The 19172-nt window shown below is 70.9% G+C and overlaps 1 protein-coding gene and 1 long non-coding RNA gene across 5 annotated transcripts; both read left to right on the plus strand.

Moving 5' to 3' along the window:
* The first annotated feature begins 240 nt into the window (after positions 1-240).
* B4GALNT1 (beta-1,4-N-acetyl-galactosaminyltransferase 1) lies at positions 241-18903 on the plus strand. 4 transcript variants are annotated; one of them, XR_011684092.1, is made up of 13 exons: positions 241-877; positions 1321-1385; positions 4258-4465; positions 5242-5424; positions 6582-6688; positions 7464-7501; positions 7733-7913; positions 10031-10168; positions 12051-12238; positions 13112-13252; positions 14895-15132; positions 16661-17053; positions 17085-18903. XR_011684092.1 is itself a non-coding variant. In XM_071456066.1 (13 exons), exons 3-12 carry the CDS (start codon positions 4263-4265, stop codon positions 16873-16875), a joined length of 1632 nt encoding a protein of 543 aa, XP_071312167.1. In that variant the 5' UTR covers positions 241-877; positions 1321-1385; positions 4258-4262; the 3' UTR covers positions 16876-16904; positions 17267-18903. The 4 variants fall into 4 exon arrangements, 2 of the variants coding, with proteins under 2 accessions (XP_071312167.1, XP_071312166.1); XR_011684093.1 differs by having other exon boundaries at positions 17267-18903; XM_071456066.1 differs by having other exon boundaries at positions 16661-16904; positions 17267-18903.
* On the plus strand, positions 12727-13050 carry LOC139604845 (uncharacterized). Its single transcript, XR_011684110.1, has 3 exons — positions 12727-12819; positions 12868-12936; positions 12972-13050. It is a non-coding gene; the product is annotated as an uncharacterized lncRNA (long non-coding RNA).
* Positions 18904-19172: the final 269 nt, after the last annotated feature.

Genomic DNA, 19172 nt, shown 5'->3' on the forward strand with positions numbered 1-19172 from the left:
GCGGCCGGCCGCCATGACGTAAGGTCTGGCGGTTCCCCATTGGCCGAGCGGGATGCAGGCGATCCCCGCGCGCTGATTGGCCGAGAGCACCGAGCATCCCGGGGGGATCACGTGATTACCGGAACCGGGAGGGGGCTCGGCGGGGAGGGACGGGCGGGGACCCCGAGCGAGCGGGGCCGGCCCCGGCGCCATTCCCCGGCCCTGGAGCCCCCTCTGCTGACCCGGCGTCCTCCTGACCCCGCCCAAACCGCTCCGAGCCCCCCGGGACCCCTGAGACCCCCGGGACCCCTCAGCTCCCCGGGACGCCTCAGCCCCCCAGGCCCCTGAGCCCCCCAGGATCCCTGAGCTCCCCGGGACCCCTCAGCCCCCCCGGGACCCCTGAGCCCCCCCAGGCCCCTGAGCCCCCTCAGGACCCCTCAGCTCCCCCGGGACCCCTGAGACCCCTGAGCCCCCGGCACTCCTCAGCCCCCAGGACCCCTGAGCTCTCGAGACCCCTCCTCGCTCCCTCACCCCCCTGGCAGCCCCCCGAGTCTGCCCACCCCCCCCAGCTCCGAGCCCCCGCCCCCTCCCGGTGCCGGCAGAGCCCGGGCCGGGCCCCCCCGCGCCCCCCGGTCAATGGGGCCGTTGTGCGCCCCGCGCGTGGGCACAAAGCGCTGCCTGAGGCCGCCGCACCGGGGGGGCTGATCCCGGCCCGACCCCCCCCCTGCCCCTCCCCCCCTCCGCCGCCTCTCCCCCCCCCCCCGCACCCTCGCCCCGCCCCTCCCGGGGCTGCGGCGGTGCCGTTCCACACCGGGGCCGCCGGGGGCGCCCTCGCCGCCCGCTCCGGTGCCGGTGCCGCTTGCGGCCGCGGAGCGCCGGGATCCGCCAGCGGAGCCAGGTAGGGCCGGGGCCGCTCCTGTCGCGACGTGTCGCGATGGGGGATGGATGGCACCTGCCGCTGCCCCGCGGCTGCGACATCGCCGCCTCTGGCCCCAGACACCCCCAAACCCCGCATCCCGCGGCACCCCCCGCATCCCGCGGGCCCCCCCGGCATCCCCGCATCCCCGGGCCCCGCTGCCCGAACAGTCCCAGCCCCCCCGAGCCCCGCATCCCCCGAGCCCCCCCCCGGTACCCCAGGCCCCTCCCTGCCCCCCCCCCCCGGGCCCCCCGGTACCCCCAGCCCCTCCCACGTCACGTCTGCCCCGGGCCCTGCCTTGGCCGAGCCCTCGGGAGGAGCCCCGGGAGGGGCGGGGGCGGCCCCGGTGCGGCCACACCCCGGGGGGGGTGGGGGGGATCCCGGGGTGCGGCCCCCCCGCCCCGACACTGTCCCCGTGTCCCCAGGCCGGTGCTGCGGGGGCAGAGCCATGAGGGAGGGCTGAGCCCCCCGGAGCTGCGCCCACCCCCAGGTGAGGGCACGGGGGGTACTGGGAGCACTGGGAGAACTGGGAGATATTGGGAGAATTGGGGGGAACTGGGGGCACTGGGAGAACTGAGGGGACTGGGAGGTATTGGGAGCACTGGGGGTGCTGGGGGTGCTGGGGGCCAGTGGGAGAACTGGAAGATATTGGGAGAATTGGGGGCACTGGGAGAATTGGGAGCACTGGTTTGCACTGGGAGAATTGGGGGCACTGGGAGAATTGGGGGCACTGGTTTGCACTGGGAGAATTGGGGACACTGGGAGAATTGGGGGCACTGGTTTGCACTGGGAGAATTGGGGACACTGGGAGAATTGGGGGCACTGGGAGCACTGGGAGCACTGGGGAGGGATGGAGGGATCCAAGCACAGCAGAAAGGGGGAACTGGGGGGGTACTGGGATGAACTGGGATGAACTGGGATGAACTGGGACATGGGAGTGCTGGAGGCAGAGCAGGGACTGAGGGACGGTGCACGGCACTGGCGGCACTGGTTTGTACTGGGAGTCCCTGGGGAGTGCTGTGGGCACTGGTTTGTCCTGGGAGGTGCTGTGGGCACTGGTTTGTACTGGGAGTTACTGGGAGTCCCTGGGAAGTGCTGCGGGCACTGGTTTGTACTGGGAGGTGTTGTGGACACTGGTTTGTCCTGGGAGGTGCTGTGGGCACTGGTTTGTACTGGGAGTTACTGGGAGTCCCTGGGAAGTGCTGCGGGCACTGGTTTGTACTGGGAGGTGTTGTGGACACTGGTTTGTCCTGGGAGGTGCTGTGGGCACTGGTTTGTACTGGGAGTTACTGGGAGTCCCTGGGAAGTGCTGCGGGCACTGGTTTGTACTGGGAGGTGTTGTGGACACTGGTTTGTACTGGGAGGTGCTGTGGGCACTGGTTTGTACTGGGAGGTGTTGTGGACACTGGTTTGTACTGGGAGGTGTTGTGGACACTGGTTTGTACTGGGAGGTGCTGTGGGCACTGGTTTGTACTGGGGATGCTGGGTGGCAGCAGGAGGCACTGGGGGCACTGGGAGTGTCTGGGTTGTACTGGGGGCACTGGGGGGCACTGGGAGGGTCTGGGTTGTACTGGGGGCACTGGGAGGGTCTGGGTTGTACTGGGGGCACTGGGAGGGGCTGGGTTGTACTGGGGGCACTGGGGGGCACTGGGAGGGTCTGGGTTGTACTGGGGGGTACTGGGGGCACTGGGAGGGGCTGGGTTGTACTGGGGGCACTGGGAGGGGCTGGGTTGTACGGGGGGCACTGGTGACACTGCTGTCACTGGGAGGCTCAGGGCATCACTGGCAGGAGCTGGGAGGGGCTGGGTTGCCCTGGTGACACTGGGGACGCTGAGAGGAGCTGGCTTGCCCTGGGGGCACTGGTGACACTGGGGGGCACTGGGAGGGGCTGGGTTGTACTGGTGACACTGGGGGGCACTGGGGGGCACTGGGAGGGGCTGGGTTGTACTGGGGGCACTGGGGGGCACTGGGAGGGTCTGGGAGGGGCTGGGTTGCCCTGGTGACACTGGGGACACTGGGAGGGGCTGAGTTGTACTGGGGACACTGGGAGGGGCTGAGTTGTACTGGGGGTCACTGGGGGACACTGGGGGTCACTGGCAGGAGCTGGGAGGGTTGGCTCGCCCTGGGGGCACCGGGGGGGCACTGGGGGTCACTGGGAGGGGCTGGGTTGTACTGGGGGCACCGAGGGGGCACTGGGGGCGCTGGTGACACTGGGAGGGGTTGGGCTGCCCTGAGGGGCACTGGGAGGGTCTGGGTAGTACTGGGTGTTACTGGGAGGAGCTGGCCTGTCCCAGGGGCACTGGGAGGGGCTGGCTTACCCCGGAGGCACTGGGGGGGCCCTGCAGTGACACTGGTGACACTGGGGGGCACTGGGTGTTACTGGGAGGGGCTGGGTCGCCCCAGGGTCCCTGCAGTGACCCTGTCGCTGTCCCCAGGCAGGATGCGGGGGTCCCCGCGGTGACACTGGGGAGCATTGGGGGGCACTGGGGGTCCCTGCAGTGACACTGGGGGTACTGGGGGTCCCCGCGGTGACACTGGGGGGCACTGGGGGGCACTGGGGGTCCCTGCGGTGACACTGGGGGGCACTGGGGGTCCCCGCGGTGACACTGGGGGGCACTGGGGGCATTGGGGGTCCCGGCGGTGACCCTGTCCCTGTCCCCAGGCAGGATGCGGGGGTCCCTGCAGTGACCCTGTCCCTGTCCCTGTCCCCAGGCAGGATGCGGGGGTCCCTGCGGTGACACTGGGGGACACTGGGGGGCATTGGGGGTCCCTGCAGTGACACTGGGGGGCACTGGGGGACACTGGGGGTCCCTGCAGTGACACTGGGGGGCACTGGGGGGCACTGGGGGTCCCTGCAGTGACACTGGGGGGCACTGGGAGCACTGTGGGTCCCCGCGGTGACCCTGTCGCTGTCCCCAGGCAGGATGCGGGGGTCCCTGCAGTGACACTGGGGGGCACTGGGGGTCCCCGCGGTGACACTGGGGGGCACTGGGGGACATTGGGGGTCCCTGCAGTGACACTGGGGGGCATTGGGGGACATTGGGGGTTCCCGCGGTGACCCTGTCCCTGTCCCCAGGCAGGATGCGGGGGTCCCTGCGGTGACAGTGGGGGACACTGGGGGCATTGGGGGTCCCCACAGTGGCACTGGGGGGCACTGGGGGGCACTGGGGGTCCCTGCAGTGACACTGGGGGGCGCTGGGAGCACTGTGGGTCCCTGCAGTGACCCTGTCCCTGTCGCTGTCCCCAGGCAGGATGCGGAGGTCCCTGCAGTGACACTGGGGGGCACTGGGGGGCACTGGGGGTCCCTGCAGTGACACTGGGGGCACTGTGGGTCCCCGCGGTGACCCTGTCGCTGTCCCCAGGCAGGATGCGGGGGGCGCAGCGGGCTCTGTGCCTGCTGCTGGTGGCCTCGGCCTCGCTGGCCGCGCTCTTCCTGCACCTCTGGGTCCCCAAGGGCCCCCCCAGCGTGGACCTGCGCCGCCCCCCCCCCGAGCGGCTGCCGCCCCCCCTGGCCCCCCCCGGCCGCGCCTACCCCCACGTGCCCTTCCGGGTCAAGGAGGAGGTCATGGAGTAAGGAGGGGGCACCCAGGGGTGGGGGGCACCCATGGTTTGGGGCCTGGGAACCCCGGGGCTGGGGCACCGGGGGTGTGGGGGCCACCCAAGGGTGGGGTACCCAAGAGTGGGGGGCACCGAAGGGGTACCCAAGGGCGGGGGGCACTGGGAGGGTGGCACCTTCAGGGTGGGGGTACCCAAGGGTGGGGGCACTCGGGGTTGAGGGCACCCCAGGACGGGGCTGTGGCTCCCAAGGGGCACCCGTGGGTGGGGTGTTGGGGGCAGCGGGGGAGGGGCGATGGGCGGTGCCAAAGGTGGTGCCAGGGTGGGTCAGGGCTGGGGGGGGCGGCAGGGGGGCTGGAAGGTGGCAGCAGCTGCCAGGGGGGTGACACGTGGGGACAGCGAGGGACGGGAGGGGTCGGGGTGGTGCCAGGCAGGGACGGGAGGTGCCAGGGGGGTGCCAGGGCGGTGCCAGGAGGTGCCAGAGCGGTGCCAGGGCGGTGCCAGCGGGGACAGGAGGTGCCAGGGCGGTGCCAGACGGGGACAGGAGGTGCCAGGGCGGTGCCAGGAGGTGCCAGGGCGGTGCCAGGCGGAGACAGGAGGTGCCAGGGCGGCGCCAGGGCGGCGCCAGGGCGGTGCCAGGCGGGAACAGGAGGTGCCAGGGCGGAGACAGGAGGTGCCAGGGCGGTGCCAGGCAGGGACAGGAGGTGCCAGGGCGGTGCCAGGGCGGTGCCTCTCCCCGTGGCGCGGCTGTAGCCTCGCTGCTGTCGGTGACAGCGGCCCTGTCGCGACAGGCTGCTGCCCAGGAACGGCTGCTCGTGCGAGGCGGAGGCGGAGGCGGGGCTGGCGCTGCCGCTGCACCGGCGCCTCTTCGGGCCCGGCCCGGCGGGGTTGGACTTCGCCAGCGCCTTCGCCCCCGGGGAGCGGCCGCGGCAGCTGCGGGAGCGGGAGCGCGAGTACCGCAACTACCGGAACCGGTGAGCGCGGAGCGAGCCCCGGCAGCGACCCCGGGAATCAGAGCGGGAGCGACCCCGGGGCTCAGAGCGGCAGGGACCCCGGGACTCAAAACGGGAGCGACCCCGGGACTCAGAACAGGAGGGACCCAGGGACTCAAAACGGGAGCGACCCCGGGGCTCAGAGAGGGAGCGACCCCCGGGGCTCAGAGCAGGAGGGACCCCGGGGCTCAGAGCGGGAGCGACCCCCGGGGCTCAGAGCGGGAGGGACCCCCGGGATTCAGCCGAGCGACCCCCGGGGCTCAAAACGGGAGCGATCCCGGGGCTCAGAACAGGAGGGACCCCGGGACTCAAAACGGGAGCGACCCCCGGGAGCGATCCCGGGACTCAGAGCGGGAGCGACCCCCGGGATTCAGCCCAGGAGCGACCCCCGGGGCTCAGAACGGGAGCGACCCCCGGGACTGAAAGCGGGAGCGACCCCCGGGAGCGACCCCCGGGAATCAGAGCGGGAGGGACTCCCGGGAGTGAGAGCGGGAGCGACCCCCGGGAATCAGCCCAGGAGCGACCCCGGGGCTCAGAGCGGGAGGGACCCCCGGTATCAGCACGGGAGCGACCCCCGGGACTGAAAGCAGGAGCGATCCCGGGGCTCAAAACGGGAGCGACCCCCGGTATCAGCCTGGGAGAGACCCCCGGGGCTCAGAGCGGGAGGGATCCCCGGGATTCAGCCCAGGAGCGACCCCCGGGGCTCAGAACGGGAGTCCCCGGGACTGAAAGCGGGAGCGACCCCCGGGAGCGACTCCCGGGAATCAGAGCGGGAGGGACCCCCGGGACTCAGAGCGGGAGCGACCCCCGGGAATCAGAGCGGGAGAGACTCCCGGGAGTGAGAGCGGGAGCGACCCCCGGGGCTCAGAGCGGGAGGGACCCCAGGTATCAGCACGGGAGGGACCCCCGGGACTGAAAGCGGGAGCGACTCCCGGGAATCAGCCTGGGAGCGACCCCCGGGGCTCAGAGCGCGAGAGATCCCCGGGAGCGACCCCCGGGACTCAGAGCGGGAGCGACCCCCGGGGCACCGCAGGACCCCGCGCCCAGCACGGGGAGGGGAGGCCGGGACCCCCTGGGCGGGTGTGGGACCCCCCGGGAGCCCCGGCTGAAGCCCCGGTGCCCCCCACCAACCCCCGCAGGGTGCAGACCCCCGCGGACCGGCTGCTGATCGTCCCGGCCAACTCCCCGCTGGAGTACCCGGCGCAGGGGGTGGAGGTGCGGCCGCTGCAGACGGTGCTGGTGCCCGGTGAGGGGGCGTGGGGACGGGCACGGGGCTGGGGGGGCACCGGCTCAGGGAGGGGGGCATGGGGAGGGCACAGGATGGGAGAAACGGGGGGTGTGGGAGCTCCTCCCAGTGCCCCCAGTGCCCCCCAGTTCCCCCAGTAGAACAGCACAGGGTCGGGGGGGGGGCACGGGGTTGGGGGGCACCGGGTCAAGGACGGGGGCACGGGGGGGCGAGGGCACAGAACGGGGGAAACGGGGGGTGTGGGAGCTCCTCCCAGTGCCCCCCAGTGCCCCCAGTGCCCCCCAGTTCCCCCAGTGCCCCCCAGTAGAACAGCACAGGGTCGAGGGGGGGGCACGGGGCTGGGGGGCACCGGGTCAGGGAGGGGGGCACGGGGAAGGCACAGGATGGGGGAAACGCGGGGTGTGGGAGCTCCTCCCAGTGTCCCCAGTGCCCCCAGTGCCCCTTGGTGTCCCCCAGTAGAACAGCCCAGGGTCGGGGGGGGGTGTCCCTGGGCGGGGGGGACCCCCAGGTGGCTCTGAGGGCGGGGCACGGGGCTGGGGGGCACCGGGTCAGGGAGGGGGGCATGGGGAGGGCACAGAACAGGGGAAACTGGGGGGTGTGGGAGCTCCTCCCAGTGTCCCCAGTGTCCCCTGGTGTCCCCCAGTAGAACAGCCCAGGGTTGGGGGGGTCTCCCTGGGCAGGGGGGTCCCCCGGGTGGCTCTGAGGGCGGGGCACGGTCAGGGGGTCCCCGCGGCGGTCTCCGGGCCTCACCCCCGTGTCGCGCCCCCCCCCTCAGGGCTCAGCCTGCAGGCGCCGCCCAGGAACAGGTACCAGGTGAGGGCGAGGGGGGGCACGGCGAGGGGGCGTGGCTTGACGGGAATAGGCGGGGCCTGATGGGAATGGGCGGGGCCTGTCCGCTCTGTGGGCGTGGCCACTGAGAACGGGGGTGGGCGGGGCCGTGGAGTGACCGCGCCGGGTTTGTCGCGCACCCCCCCCCCCCCCCGTGCGCCCCCTCCCCGTTTTGGGGGTCCCTGCCGTGCCCCCCCCGTGACGTGCCGCCCCCAGGTGAACCTGACGGCCTCGCTGGGGACGCTGGCGGTGGCGGCCGAGGTGGAGGGCGTGGCGCTGCGGGGGGAGGGGCAGCCGCACCTGTCCTTGGCCGCCGCCCACCTGGACCACCTGAACCGGCAGCTGCAGTTCGTGACCTACACCAACACCCAGTTCCACCCCGACACCGCCGACATCGGTGCGTACGGGGGGCTCGGCCCGGGGCCCTGGCACCCCCAGAGCCACAGAGCCCCGCGCTCCTGGCACCCTCAGAGCCCCCGACCCCCGGAACCCCCAGAGCCCCAGAGCCCTGGCACCCCCAGAGCCCTGGCACCCCCAGAGTCACAGAGCCCCGTGCTCCTGGCACCCCCAGAGCCCCGGACCCCCGGAACCCCCAGAGCCCTGGCACCCCCAGAGTCACAGAGCCCCGCGCTCCTGGCACCCCCAGAGCCCCCGACCCCCGGAACCCCCAGACCCCCGCGCTCCTGGCACCCCCAGAGCCCTGGACCCCCGGAACCCCCAGACCCCTGGGAATCCCTGGCACCCCCAGAGCCCTGGGAATCCCCAGCACCCCCAGAGCCCTGGGAATCCCCGGCACCCCCAGAGCCCTGGCACCCCCGGAACCCCCAGACCCCCAGAACTCTGGACCCCCGAACTCTTGGGACCCCTGGCATCCCCAGAGCCCTGGCACCCCCGGAACCCCCAGACCCCCAGAACTCTGGACCCCCGAGCTCTTGGGACCCCTGGCATCCCCAGAGCCCTGGCACCCCCGGCAGCCCCGGACCCCTGGGAATCCCCGGCACCCCCAGAGCCCTGGTACCCACGGCAGCCCCAGAGCCCCGGACCCCCGGCACCCCCAGAGCCCCAGAACCCTGGACCCCCAAGCTCTTGGGACCCCTGGCACCCCCAGAGCCCTGGCTCCCTCGGCAGCCCCAGACCCCCGCTCTCCTGGGACCCCCAGAGCTTTGGCACCCCCGGCACCCCCAGAGTCTCGGACCCCCGGCACTCCCAGCCCCTGGCACCCCCAGACTCCCCAGCACCCCCAGATCTCTGTGCTCCTGGCACCCCCAGCACCCCCAGATCTCTGTGCTCCTGGCACCCCCAGAGCCCCGGACCCCCAGAGCCCCTCATTCCTGGCCCCCCCAGGACGTGGCTGACTCGTGGGAACTCCAGCACTTCTGGGACCCCCTGGACCCCCCCGAGCCCCCCTGGCTGCCCTGGATGCCCAGTTCCCCCCAACACCCCCAGACCCCCAATGCCCACAGGGACACTCGGGGTATCCCTGGGACACTCACTGGGATCCCCAGCGCCCTCAGGGACATTTGGGGTACCCACAATGCCCGCAGGGACACTCATGGGATCCATGATACCCACAGGGACACTCGGGGTACCCCTGAGACCCACAGGGACACCCCCGGATCCCCAATGCCCTCAGGGACACTTGGGGGATCTCTGAGACACTCGGGGTACCCCCAATACCCACAGGGACACTCAGGGCATCCCCGATGCCAGTAGGGACCCTCAGGGTATCTCTGGGACACTCGGGGTACCCCCAACACCCACAGGGACATTCGTAGGACCCCCAATGCCCACAGGGACACTCGGGGTATCTCTGGGACACTTGGGGTACCCCCAACATCCACAGGGACACTCGGGGTATTTCTGGGACACTCGGGGTACCCCTGGTGCCCCCGTCGTTCCCGGTGTCTCCCGGTGACCCCCGCCTCTGGCAATCCCCGCCTCCCCCCGTGCCCCCCATGCCCCCAATGCCCCCGTGCCCCCCGTGCCCCCAATGCCCCCCCATGCCTCCAATGCCCCCAATGCCCCCCATGCCCCCAATGCCCCCCCATGCCCCCAATGCTCCCCGTGCCCCCCGTGCCCCCCATGCCCCCTATACCCCCAGTGCCCCCTCTCTCCCCGGTGCCCCCTGTGCCCCCGGTGCCCCCTGGTGCCCTCCTCGCCCCCTCGCCCCGTGCCCCTCTCGCCCCCCGGTGCCCCCCGTTCCCCCGATGCCCTCAATGGCTCCCTCTGCCCCCGATGCCCCCATGCCCCCCGTGCCCCCGCTCCCCCCCGCTCCCCGTGCCCCCCAATGCTCCCCGTGGTCTCCAATGCTTGCCGTGCCCCCAGTGCTCCCCGTGCCCCCCAATGCCCCCCTCTCCCCCCCTGCCCTCCTCGCCTCCCGTGCCCCCCGTAGCCCCGGTACCCCCGATGCTCTCCAATACCCGCGATGCTCCCAAATGCCCCCTCGTCCCCCGGTACCCCCGATGCCCCCCGATGCCCCCCGTGCCCCGTGCCCAGCCCCCGCTCGCCCTGCAGTGCAGTTCTCCACCGACGGTCACTCCGCCGCCTTCGCCATCCGCATCCGGCACCCGCCCACGCCCCGCCTGTACGGCCCGGGCGGCGACGGCGACAGCGACGGGGACGGGGACAGCGACAGCGACAGCGGGGACGGGGGTGAGCACCGGGCTGCGCCCCGAGACCGGCCTGCCCCGCTCCCAGTGCTCCCAGTGCTCCCAGTGCTCCCAGTGCTCCCATGCTTCCAGTGCAGTGCAGGCTCCCAGTGCCCCCAGTGCTCCCAGTGCCCCCAGTGCCCCCAGTGCTCCCAGTGCCCCCAGTGCTCACAGGGCTCCCAGTGCTCCCAGTGCTCCCAGTGCCCCCAGTGCTCACAGGGCTCCCAGTGCTCCCAGTGCTCCCAGTGCAGTGCAGGCTCCCAGTGCTCGCGGGGCTCCCTCCCAGTGCCCCCAGTGCCAGTGCTCCCGGTGTCCCCAGTGCTCCCAGTTCCCCCAGTGCCAGAGTCCCAGTGCTCCCAGTGCCCCCAGTGCCCTGATCCCAGTGTTCCCAGTGCCCCCAGTCCCAGTTCTCCCAGTACCCCCAGTGCCAGAATCCCATTGCTCCCAGTGTCCCCAGTGCTCCCAGTGCCAGAATCCCATTGCTCCCAGCGCTCCCAGCACTCCCTGCCCCCCCAGTTCGGGCTCCCAATGCTGCCAGTTCAGGCTCCCAGTGCTCCCAGCTCCCCCCAGTTCACACTCCCAGCATTTCCAGCACTCCCAGTTCAGGTTCCCAGCACTCCCAGCCTCCCCAATTCAGCTCCCAGTGCTCCCAGTGCTCCCAGTTCAGCTCCCAGCACTCCCAGCATTCCCAGTTCAGCTCCCAGTCCCCCCCGTTCAGACTCCCAGCATTTCCAGCACTCCCAGTTTGGGCTCCCAGTGCTCCCAGTTCAGCTCCCAGTGCTCCCAGCACTCCCAGCCCCCCCAGTTCAGCTCCCAGTGCCCCCAGTGCTCCCAGAGCTCTCAATTCAGCTCCCAGCTCCCCCCCAGTTCAGACTCACAGCATTTCCAGCACTCCCAGTTTGGGCTCCCAGTGCTCCCAGCACTCCCAGTTCAGGTTCCCAGCCCCCCCAGCCCCCCCAGTTCAGCTCCCAGTGCTCCCAGCATTCCCAGTTCAGCTCCCAGCCCTCCCCGGTTCAGAATCCCAGCATTTCCAGCACTCCCAGTTCGGGCTCCCAGTGCTCCCAGTTCAGCTCCCAGTGCTCCCAGCACTCCCAGTTCAGGTTCCCAGCACTCCCAGCCCCCCCACTTCAGCTCCCAGTGCTCCCAGCATTCCCAGTTCAGCTCCCAGCCCCCGCAGTTCAGACTCCCTGCATTTCCAGCACTCCCAGTTTGGGCTCCCAGTGCTCCCAGTTCAGCTCCCAGTGCTCCCAGCACTCCCAGTTCAATTCCCAGCCCCCCCCCAGTTCATATTCCCAGCATTTCCAGTACTCCCAGCCCCCCCAGTTCAGTTCCCAGTACTCCCAGCCCCCCAGTTCAGACTCCCAGCATTTCCAGCACTCCCAGTTCAGCTCCCAGTGCTCCCAGCACTCCCAGTTCAGGTTCCCAGCACTCCCAGTCCCCCCAGTTCAGCTCCCAGCACTCCCAGTGCTCCCAGCATTCCCAGTTCAGCTCTCAGCCCCCCCAGTTTGGACTCCCAGCACTCCCAGCCCCCCCAGTTCAGCTCCCAGTGCTCCGAGTGCTCCCAGCTCAGGCTCCCAGTGCTCCCAGTTCAGCTCCCAGCACTCCCAGCACTCCCAGTTCAGGTTCTCAGCACTTCCACCCCCCCCCCCCCCCCCCCCCCCATTTCAGCTCCCAGTGTCCCCAGTTCAGTTCCCAGTACTCCCAGCCCCCCAGTTCAGACTCCTAGCATTCCCAGCACTCCCAGTTTGGGCTCCCAGTGCTCCCAGCACTCCCAGTTCGGGCTCCCAGTGCTCCCAGTTTGGGCTCCCAGTGCTCCCAGTGCTCCCAGTTTGGGCTCCCAGTGCTCCCAGTTTGTGCTCCCAGTGCTCCCAGCCCATCTCCCCCAGGGTACAACATCTCGGCGCTGGTGACCGTGGCCACCAAGACGTTCCTGCGCTATGACAAACTGCGGGGCCTCATCGCCAGCATCCGCCGCTTCTACCCCTCCGTCACCATCGTGGTGGCCGATGACAGCCAGAGACCCGAGCCCCTGGCAGGGCCACACCTGGAGCACTACCTCATGCCCTTCGGCAAGGTGGCACCTCGGGGACAGGGCAGGGGACACGGGAAGGGCAGGGACACCCGCAGGGGACTTGGGAGGGTGGCAGGGACACAGACAGGGGACACAAGATGGGCAGGGACACAGACAGGGGACATTGGATGAGCAGGGACCCCCACAGGGGACAGGGGAGGGGCAGGGACCCAGACAGGGGACACAGGAGGGTGGCAGGGCTGGGGGATCCTGGGGAAGGGAACATGGGGTCCATCAGGGCTGGGGTCCCCGGGGATGGGGGACACAGGGGGACCTTGGAGAAGGGGGACACGAGGGGATCCCGGGATGGGCACACGGGGTCTGTCAGGGCTCTGGTACCCAGGGATGGGCACACGGGGTCTGTCAGGGCTGTGGTACCCAGGGATGGGCACACGGGGCCTGTCAGGGCTGTGGGGTCCCAGGGATGGGCACACGGGGTCTGTGGTACCCAGGGATGGGCACACGGGGTCAGTCAGGGCTGTGAGGTCCCAGGATGGGCACACGGGGTCAGTCAGGGCTGTGGTACCCAGGGATGGGCACACGGGGTCTGCCAGGGCTGTGGGGTCCCAGGATGGGCACACGGGGTCAGTCAGGGCTGTGGGGTCCCAGGGTGGGCACACGGGGTCTGCCAGGGCTGTGGTACCCAGGGATGGGCACACGGGGTCTGTCAGGGCTGTGGTACCCAGGGATGGGCACACGGGGTCAGTCAGGGCTGGGGGATCCTGGGGTCTGTCAGGGCTGTGGGGTCCCAGGATGGGCACACGGGGTCTGTGGTACCCAGGGAAGGGCACACGGGGTCTGCCAGGGCTCAGGGTGGCACCGCGGGCACTGCGGGTGCGGGGCCGTGCCCGAGGCTCCGCGCTGCCCCCCTGGCAGGGCTGGTTCGCCGGGAGGAACCTGGCGGTGTCGCAGGTGACCACCAAGTACGTGCTGTGGGTGGACGATGATTTCATCTTCACGGCCCGCACGCGGCTGGAGAAGCTGGTGGATGTGCTGGAGAGAACCAGCCTGGACCTGGTGCGGGCACGGCGGGCACCGAGGGGCACCGAGGGGCACGGGGGGTGGAGGGTACAGGGGGCATGGGGGGCTGCAGGGGGCATGGGGACATGGGGGGTACAGGGGGTACAGGGGGCACCGGGGGTGAGGGGCACCGGGGGGGCTCCAGGGGTAATGGGGGGCATGGGGAAGGGGGGGCTTCAGGGGCATGGGGGGGCACGGGGGGGCACGGGTGGGTACAGGGGGTACCGGGGGCTGCAGGGGGCACCGGGGGGCACGGGGAGCAGCGGGTATGGGGGGCTGCACGGGGGGCATGGAGGGTGGAGGGTAGAGGGCTGCAGGGGCACCGAGGAGCACGGGGGGTATGGGGGGTACAGGGGGCACCGGGGGCTGCAGGGGGCACGGAGGAAGGGGGTGCCACAGGCAGGGCCCTGGGGTTCCTGTGCCCAGTCCCAATGCCCAGGTGGGGGCTCGGGGGGGTCCCGGTGCCCAGGTGCTGGCACAGCCCCATCCCATCCCATCCCATCCCATCCCATCCCATCCCATGGATCCCATCCCATCCCATCCCATGGATCCCATCCCACCCCATCCCATCCCATCCCATCCCATCCCATCCCATCCCATCCCATCCCATGGATCCCATCCCACCCCATCCCATCCCATCCCATCCCATCCCATCCCATCCCATCCCATCCCATGGATCCCATCCCATCCCATCCCATCCCATCCCATCCCATGGATCCCATCCCACCCCATCCCATGGATCCCATCCCACCCCATCCCATCCCATCCCATCCCATCCCATCCCATCCCATGGATCCCATCCCACCCCATCCCATCCCATCCCATCCCATCCCATCCCATCCCATGGATCCCATCCCACCCCATCCCATCCCATGGATCCCATCCCATCCCATCCCATCCCATCCCATCCCATGGATCCCATCCCACCCCATCCCACCCCATCCCATCCCATCCCATCCCATCCCATCCCATCCCATCCCATCCCATCCCATCCCATCCCATGGATCCCATCCCATCCCATCCCATCCCATCCCATCCCATGGATCCCATCCCATCCCACCCCATCCCATCCCATCCCATCCCATCCCATCCGATCTGGGCAATGCCAGGCGCTCCTGGGAGTCCTGGGCGCTCCCGGGTGCTCCTGGGCGGTCCCGGGGGTCTCTGAGGGGTCCCGGGCGGTCCCAGGGGTCCCTGGGGGGTCCCGGGTGTCCCCCCAGGCGTCTCTGGGGGGTCCCTGTCAGTCCCGGGCTGTCCCGGGCGATCTCAGTGCTCCCGTGGGTCCCGGGCGTCCCTGGGGGTCCCGGGCTGTCCTGGGCTGTCCTGGGCGATCCAGGCGGTCCCAGCCGATCCCGGTCGATCCCGGTGGTCCCGTGCAGTCCCGGCCGATTCCGGGCGGTCCCCGGTGCTCCCATGGATCCCGACCTGTCCCCGGTCGACCCCATAGCCCCTGGTGGTTCCGGGCTGTCCCGGCCTATCCCAGTGCTCCCGGTGGTCCCGGCCGCTCCCGGTGCTCCCGTGGGTCCCGGGCTATCCCGGGCAGTCCCGGCCGCTCCCGGCGGTCCCGTGTGTCCCGGGCAGTCCCGGGCAGTCCCGGCGGTGCCGGTGCCCCCTCCCCACGGCGGCGCTGTGCCCGCAGGTGGGCGGCGCGGTGCGGGAGATCACCGGTTACACCACCACGTACCGGCAGCGGCTGAGCGTGCGCGGGGGCGGCGCGGGCGGGGATTGCCTGCGGACCCGGCCCGGCTTCCACCACCGCCTCGCCGGATTCCCCGCCTGCGTGGTCACCGACGGCGTCGTCAACTTCTTCCTGGCCCGCACCGACAAAGTGCGCCAGGTGGGCTTCGACCCCCGCCTGCGCCGCGTGGCGCACCTCGGTGAGCGCCGGGGAAACGGGAACGGGGCTGGGGGGGCCCGAGGGGGCTGGGGGCGTCTGAGGGGGCTGAGGGCGCCTGAGGGGGCTGGGGGGGCCTGAGGGGTTTGGGGGGTCTGGGGGGTTTGGGGGTGCCCGAGGGGGCTGGGGGCGTCTGAGGGGGCTGGGGGGGCCTGAGGGGTTTGGGGGTGCCCGAGGGGGCTGGGGGTGCCTGAGGGGTCTGGGGGGTCTGGGGGGTTTGGGGGGTCTGGGGCGTCTGGGGGGTTTGGGGGGGCTGAGGGGTCTGGGGGGTTTGGGTGGTCTGGGGGGTTTGGGGGGGCTGAGGGGTCTGGGGGTGCCCGAGGGAGCTGGGGGGGCCTGAGGGGGCTGGGGGTGCCTAAGGGGTTTGGGGGATCTGGGGGTGCCTGAGGGGGCTGGGGGTCGGTCTAAGGGGGTCCCAGAGGGGTGCCCGAGGGGTCTGGGGGCGCCTGAGGGGTTTGGGGGATCTGGGGGAGCTGGGGGTGCCTGAGGGGGCTGGGGGTGCCTGAGAGGTTTGGGGGGTCTGGGGGGTTTGGGGGGTCTGGGGGTCAGTCTAAGGGGGTCCCAGAGGGGTCCCCAAGGGGTCTGTGGGTGTCTGAGGGAGCTGGGGGGTATGGAGAGGCTGGGGGTGCGTGAGGGGTTTGGGGGGGCTGGGGGTCACTCTAAGGGGGTCCCAGGGGGTGCCTGGGGGGGGCTGGGGGTGCCCGAGGGTTTGATGTGGCCTTGGGGGATCAGTGTAAGGTGGTCCCGAGGGGTTTGGGGGTCAGTCTAAGGGGGTCCCAGAGGGATCCCAGAGGGGTCCTGGGGATGCCCGAGGGGTCTGGGGGATCAGTCTGAGGGGTCCCGGAGAGGTCTGTGGGGTCTGGGGTCAGTCCTGGGGGTGCTCAGGGGGTCTGGGGTCAGTCTAAGGGGTGCCAGAGGGGTCCTGGGGGTGCCTGAGGGGTCTGGGGGTCCCGAGGGGTCTGGGGGCTCAGTCTGAGGGGTGCCAGAGATAAGGGGGGTGCTGGGGTCCCCCATAATTCAAAACGTCAGAGATGAGGGAGGATCCTGGGGTACCCCCCAATTCAGGGGGTCATAGATAAGGTCATAGACCCCCACAATTTGGGGGGTCAGAGATAAGGGGGGTGCTGGGGTCCCCCACAATGGGATCAGGGATTAGGGGGGTGCTGGGGTCCCCCACAATGGGATCAGGGATTAGGGGGGTACTGGGGTCCCCCACAATGGGATCAGGGATTAGGAGGGTGCTGGGGTCTCCCACAATGGGATCAGGGATTAGGGGGGTGCTGGGGTCCCCCACAATGGGATCAGGGATTAGGGGGTGCTGGGGTCCCCCACAATGGGATCAGGGATTAGGGGGTGCTGGGGTCCCCCACAATGGGATCAGGGGGTCAGAGCTAAGGGGGGACACTGGGATCCCCCCCCCCATGGCCCCACGGGATCAGGGTCAGGCCCAGGCACCCCAGGCCACCTCTGAGCCCATTTTTGGGGGTACCCCCTGTGCCTCCCTCCCCCAGAATTCTTCATCGACGGCCTGGGGGTGCTGCACGTGGGCTCGTGCGAGGACGTGGTCGTGGACCACGCGTCCAAGCTGGCGCTGCCGTGGCGGCGCTCGGAGGGGGAGCGCCAGTACAACCGCTACCGGTACCCGGCCGCCCGCGACGACAGCGTGCGCCTCAAGCAGCGCCTCTTCTTCTACAAGAACCGCTTCAAGTGCATGGCCGGCGACTAGCGGGGACACCGGGACACCGGGGACACCGGGTGGGGACACCGGGCGGGGACACCGGCGACACCGGGAACTCCAGGCGGGGACACCGGGGCTACCCTGGGCCGGGCCAGCAGGCGCAGACACCCCGGGGACACCGGGCATGGTCACCAGGCAGGGACACCGGAGCTACTGGGGCCACCAGGCAGGGACATCGGAGACGCCACGGTCACCAGGCGGGGTCACCCTGGAGCCACCGAGCGGGGACACCTCGGGGACACCGGAGCCATTGGGGACACCCCGGGGACACCGGGCATGGTCACCAGGCAGGGACACCAGAGCCACCACGGTCACCGGGCAGGGTCACCCTGGAGCCATCAAGTGAAGACACTTTGGGGACACCGGGCATGGTCGCCAGGCAGGGACACCGGAGCTACCGGGGCCACCAGGCGGCGTCACCCTGGAGCCATCGAGCGAAGATACCTCGGGGACACTGGGCATGGTCGCCAGGCAGGGACACCGGAGCCATCGGGGCCACCGGGTGGCGTCACCCCAGGGACACCGAGCGGAGACACCCCAAGGACACTGGGGACACCAGGCAGGGCCACTGGGGACACCACGCCGGGACACCCCAGGGCCACCGGGCGTGGTCACCAGTCCTGGCCAGCCCTGGGCACCGCGGGGCCACCGGCGCTGCCACCCCCAGCGGTGGTGACCATGCCTGGTGACACCAGGCCACCACCCCCATGTGGGACACGCCAAGGACATCGCTGAGCCCCGGCCACTGCTGGCCAGCCCTGGGTGCCACCGGGCTGCTGGAGCTGCGGTGGTGCCACCCCCAGGGGGGTGACACAGAGGTGGCACCGGGTCACCACCCACAGGGAGGTCACAGGACGCGCCAAGGACATCGCTGAGCCCGGGGCTGCTGATCCCCCCGGCCACATCAAGGGTCACTGCTGATGGCCACCCCTGCGGTGTCCCCAGAGCCACCCCCAGGGCCACCAAGCCCAATGGGCCACCCCTGCGGTGTCCCCAGAGCCACACCCAGGGTCACCGACCCCTATGGGCCACCCCTGCGGTGTCCCCAGAGCCACCCCCAGGGTCACCGACCCCTATGGGCCACCCCTGCGGTGTCCCCAGAGCCACCCCCAGGGCCACCGACCCCTATGGGCCACCCCTGCGGTGTCCCAAGGGGCCACCCCCAGGGCCACTGAGCCCAATGGGCCAGCCCTGCAGTGTCCCCAGACCACAACCAGGGGCCACTGGCCACATTTGGGTCACCCCCAGGGCCACCAACCCTGATGGGCCACCTCCTGTGGGCCACCCTGTGATGTCCCCAGAGCCACAACCGTGGCTACTCCATGGGCCACCCCCAGGGCCACCATTCCAGGGCACCAACCCCGGGGCAACCCTGGGGTGGCTCTGCCCCCTTTGGGCCACCCCACGGGCAACCCCCACCCCCGGGGTGGCCACAGGGCCTCTGGGTGACACAGGGGTGGCAGCTCCAGGGCCACTGCCACCATGGGCCACCTCAAGAGTCACCGCCCCCATGCGCCACCATCTGTGGGACACCCCCAGGACCTCCCCCCGCCCTGTGGCCACGCCCGGGGTCATCCCCAGGGTCACCCCCAAAGTCACCCCCAAGGCCACCCCCGGGGTCACCCCCAGGGCCACCACTGAGTGCCACCCCCCAGGGCCACCCCCAGGGCCACTGCCATGGGCCACCACCCAGTGCCACCAGACCGGGTCCCCATTGTCCCCCCGCCCCCCCCGCGGTGTTTTTAGCTCTTTTGTACTTTGGGGGGGGGGGGGGGGGTGGTGGTGGCGGGGTCGCACCGGGTCCCCTCCCCTCTCCCTCCCCCCCCCGTTGTCCCCACTCCGTTTTCTACCGCCCGCCCCTCCCCCCGCTGCCGCCAGGATTTTTGTGCCAAGTCTCGGCCCCTCCCCCCACCCCTCGGGACCCCCCCGGGGTGGGTGGGGGAGGGGCTGGGGGAGGGGCTGCCCCCCCCCGCCCTTTTCTACCCAATGGATGGTGAGATTTTAACCAGCCCGAAATCGGCCTCGTGCTTCCGGAGCGGGGGGAGGGGCTTCGGGGAGGGGCTATGGGGGTGGGAGGGGCTTTGAGGATGGGAGGGGCTATGGAGGTGGGAGGGGCTATGGGGATAGGAGGAGCTATGGAGGTGGGAGGGGCTATGGAGGTGGGAGGGGCATTGGGTTGGGAGGGGCTTGAGGGGTGTGTGGGGTTATGGGATGGGTGGGATTATGGGGTGGGTGGGGCACTGGGGATGGGAGGGGCCTTAGGGATGGGAGGGGCTATAGAAGTG

The sequence above is a fragment of the Agelaius tricolor genome, unplaced genomic scaffold (assembly GCF_023055355.1).
Source record: "Agelaius tricolor isolate 1412-34295 unplaced genomic scaffold, bAgeTri1.0.p SCAF_55, whole genome shotgun sequence".
Lineage (NCBI taxonomy): Eukaryota > Metazoa > Chordata > Aves > Passeriformes > Icteridae > Agelaius > Agelaius tricolor.

What these genes read in the sequence shown, in the direction of transcription:
- B4GALNT1 (XM_071456065.1), top strand. Translation starts at nt 4,263, where the DNA reads ATGCGGGGGGCGCAGCGGGCTCTGTGCCTGCTGCTGGTGGCCTCGGCC. An exon ending in GCAGACGGTGCTGGTGCCCG is followed by an intron (nt 6,689 to 7,463) that starts GTGAGGGGGCGT and finishes CCCCCCCCTCAG; the next exon opens with GGCTCAGCCTGCAGGCGCCG. An exon ending in ACCTCATGCCCTTCGGCAAG is followed by an intron (nt 12,239 to 13,111) that starts GTGGCACCTCGG and finishes CCCCCCTGGCAG; the next exon opens with GGCTGGTTCGCCGGGAGGAA.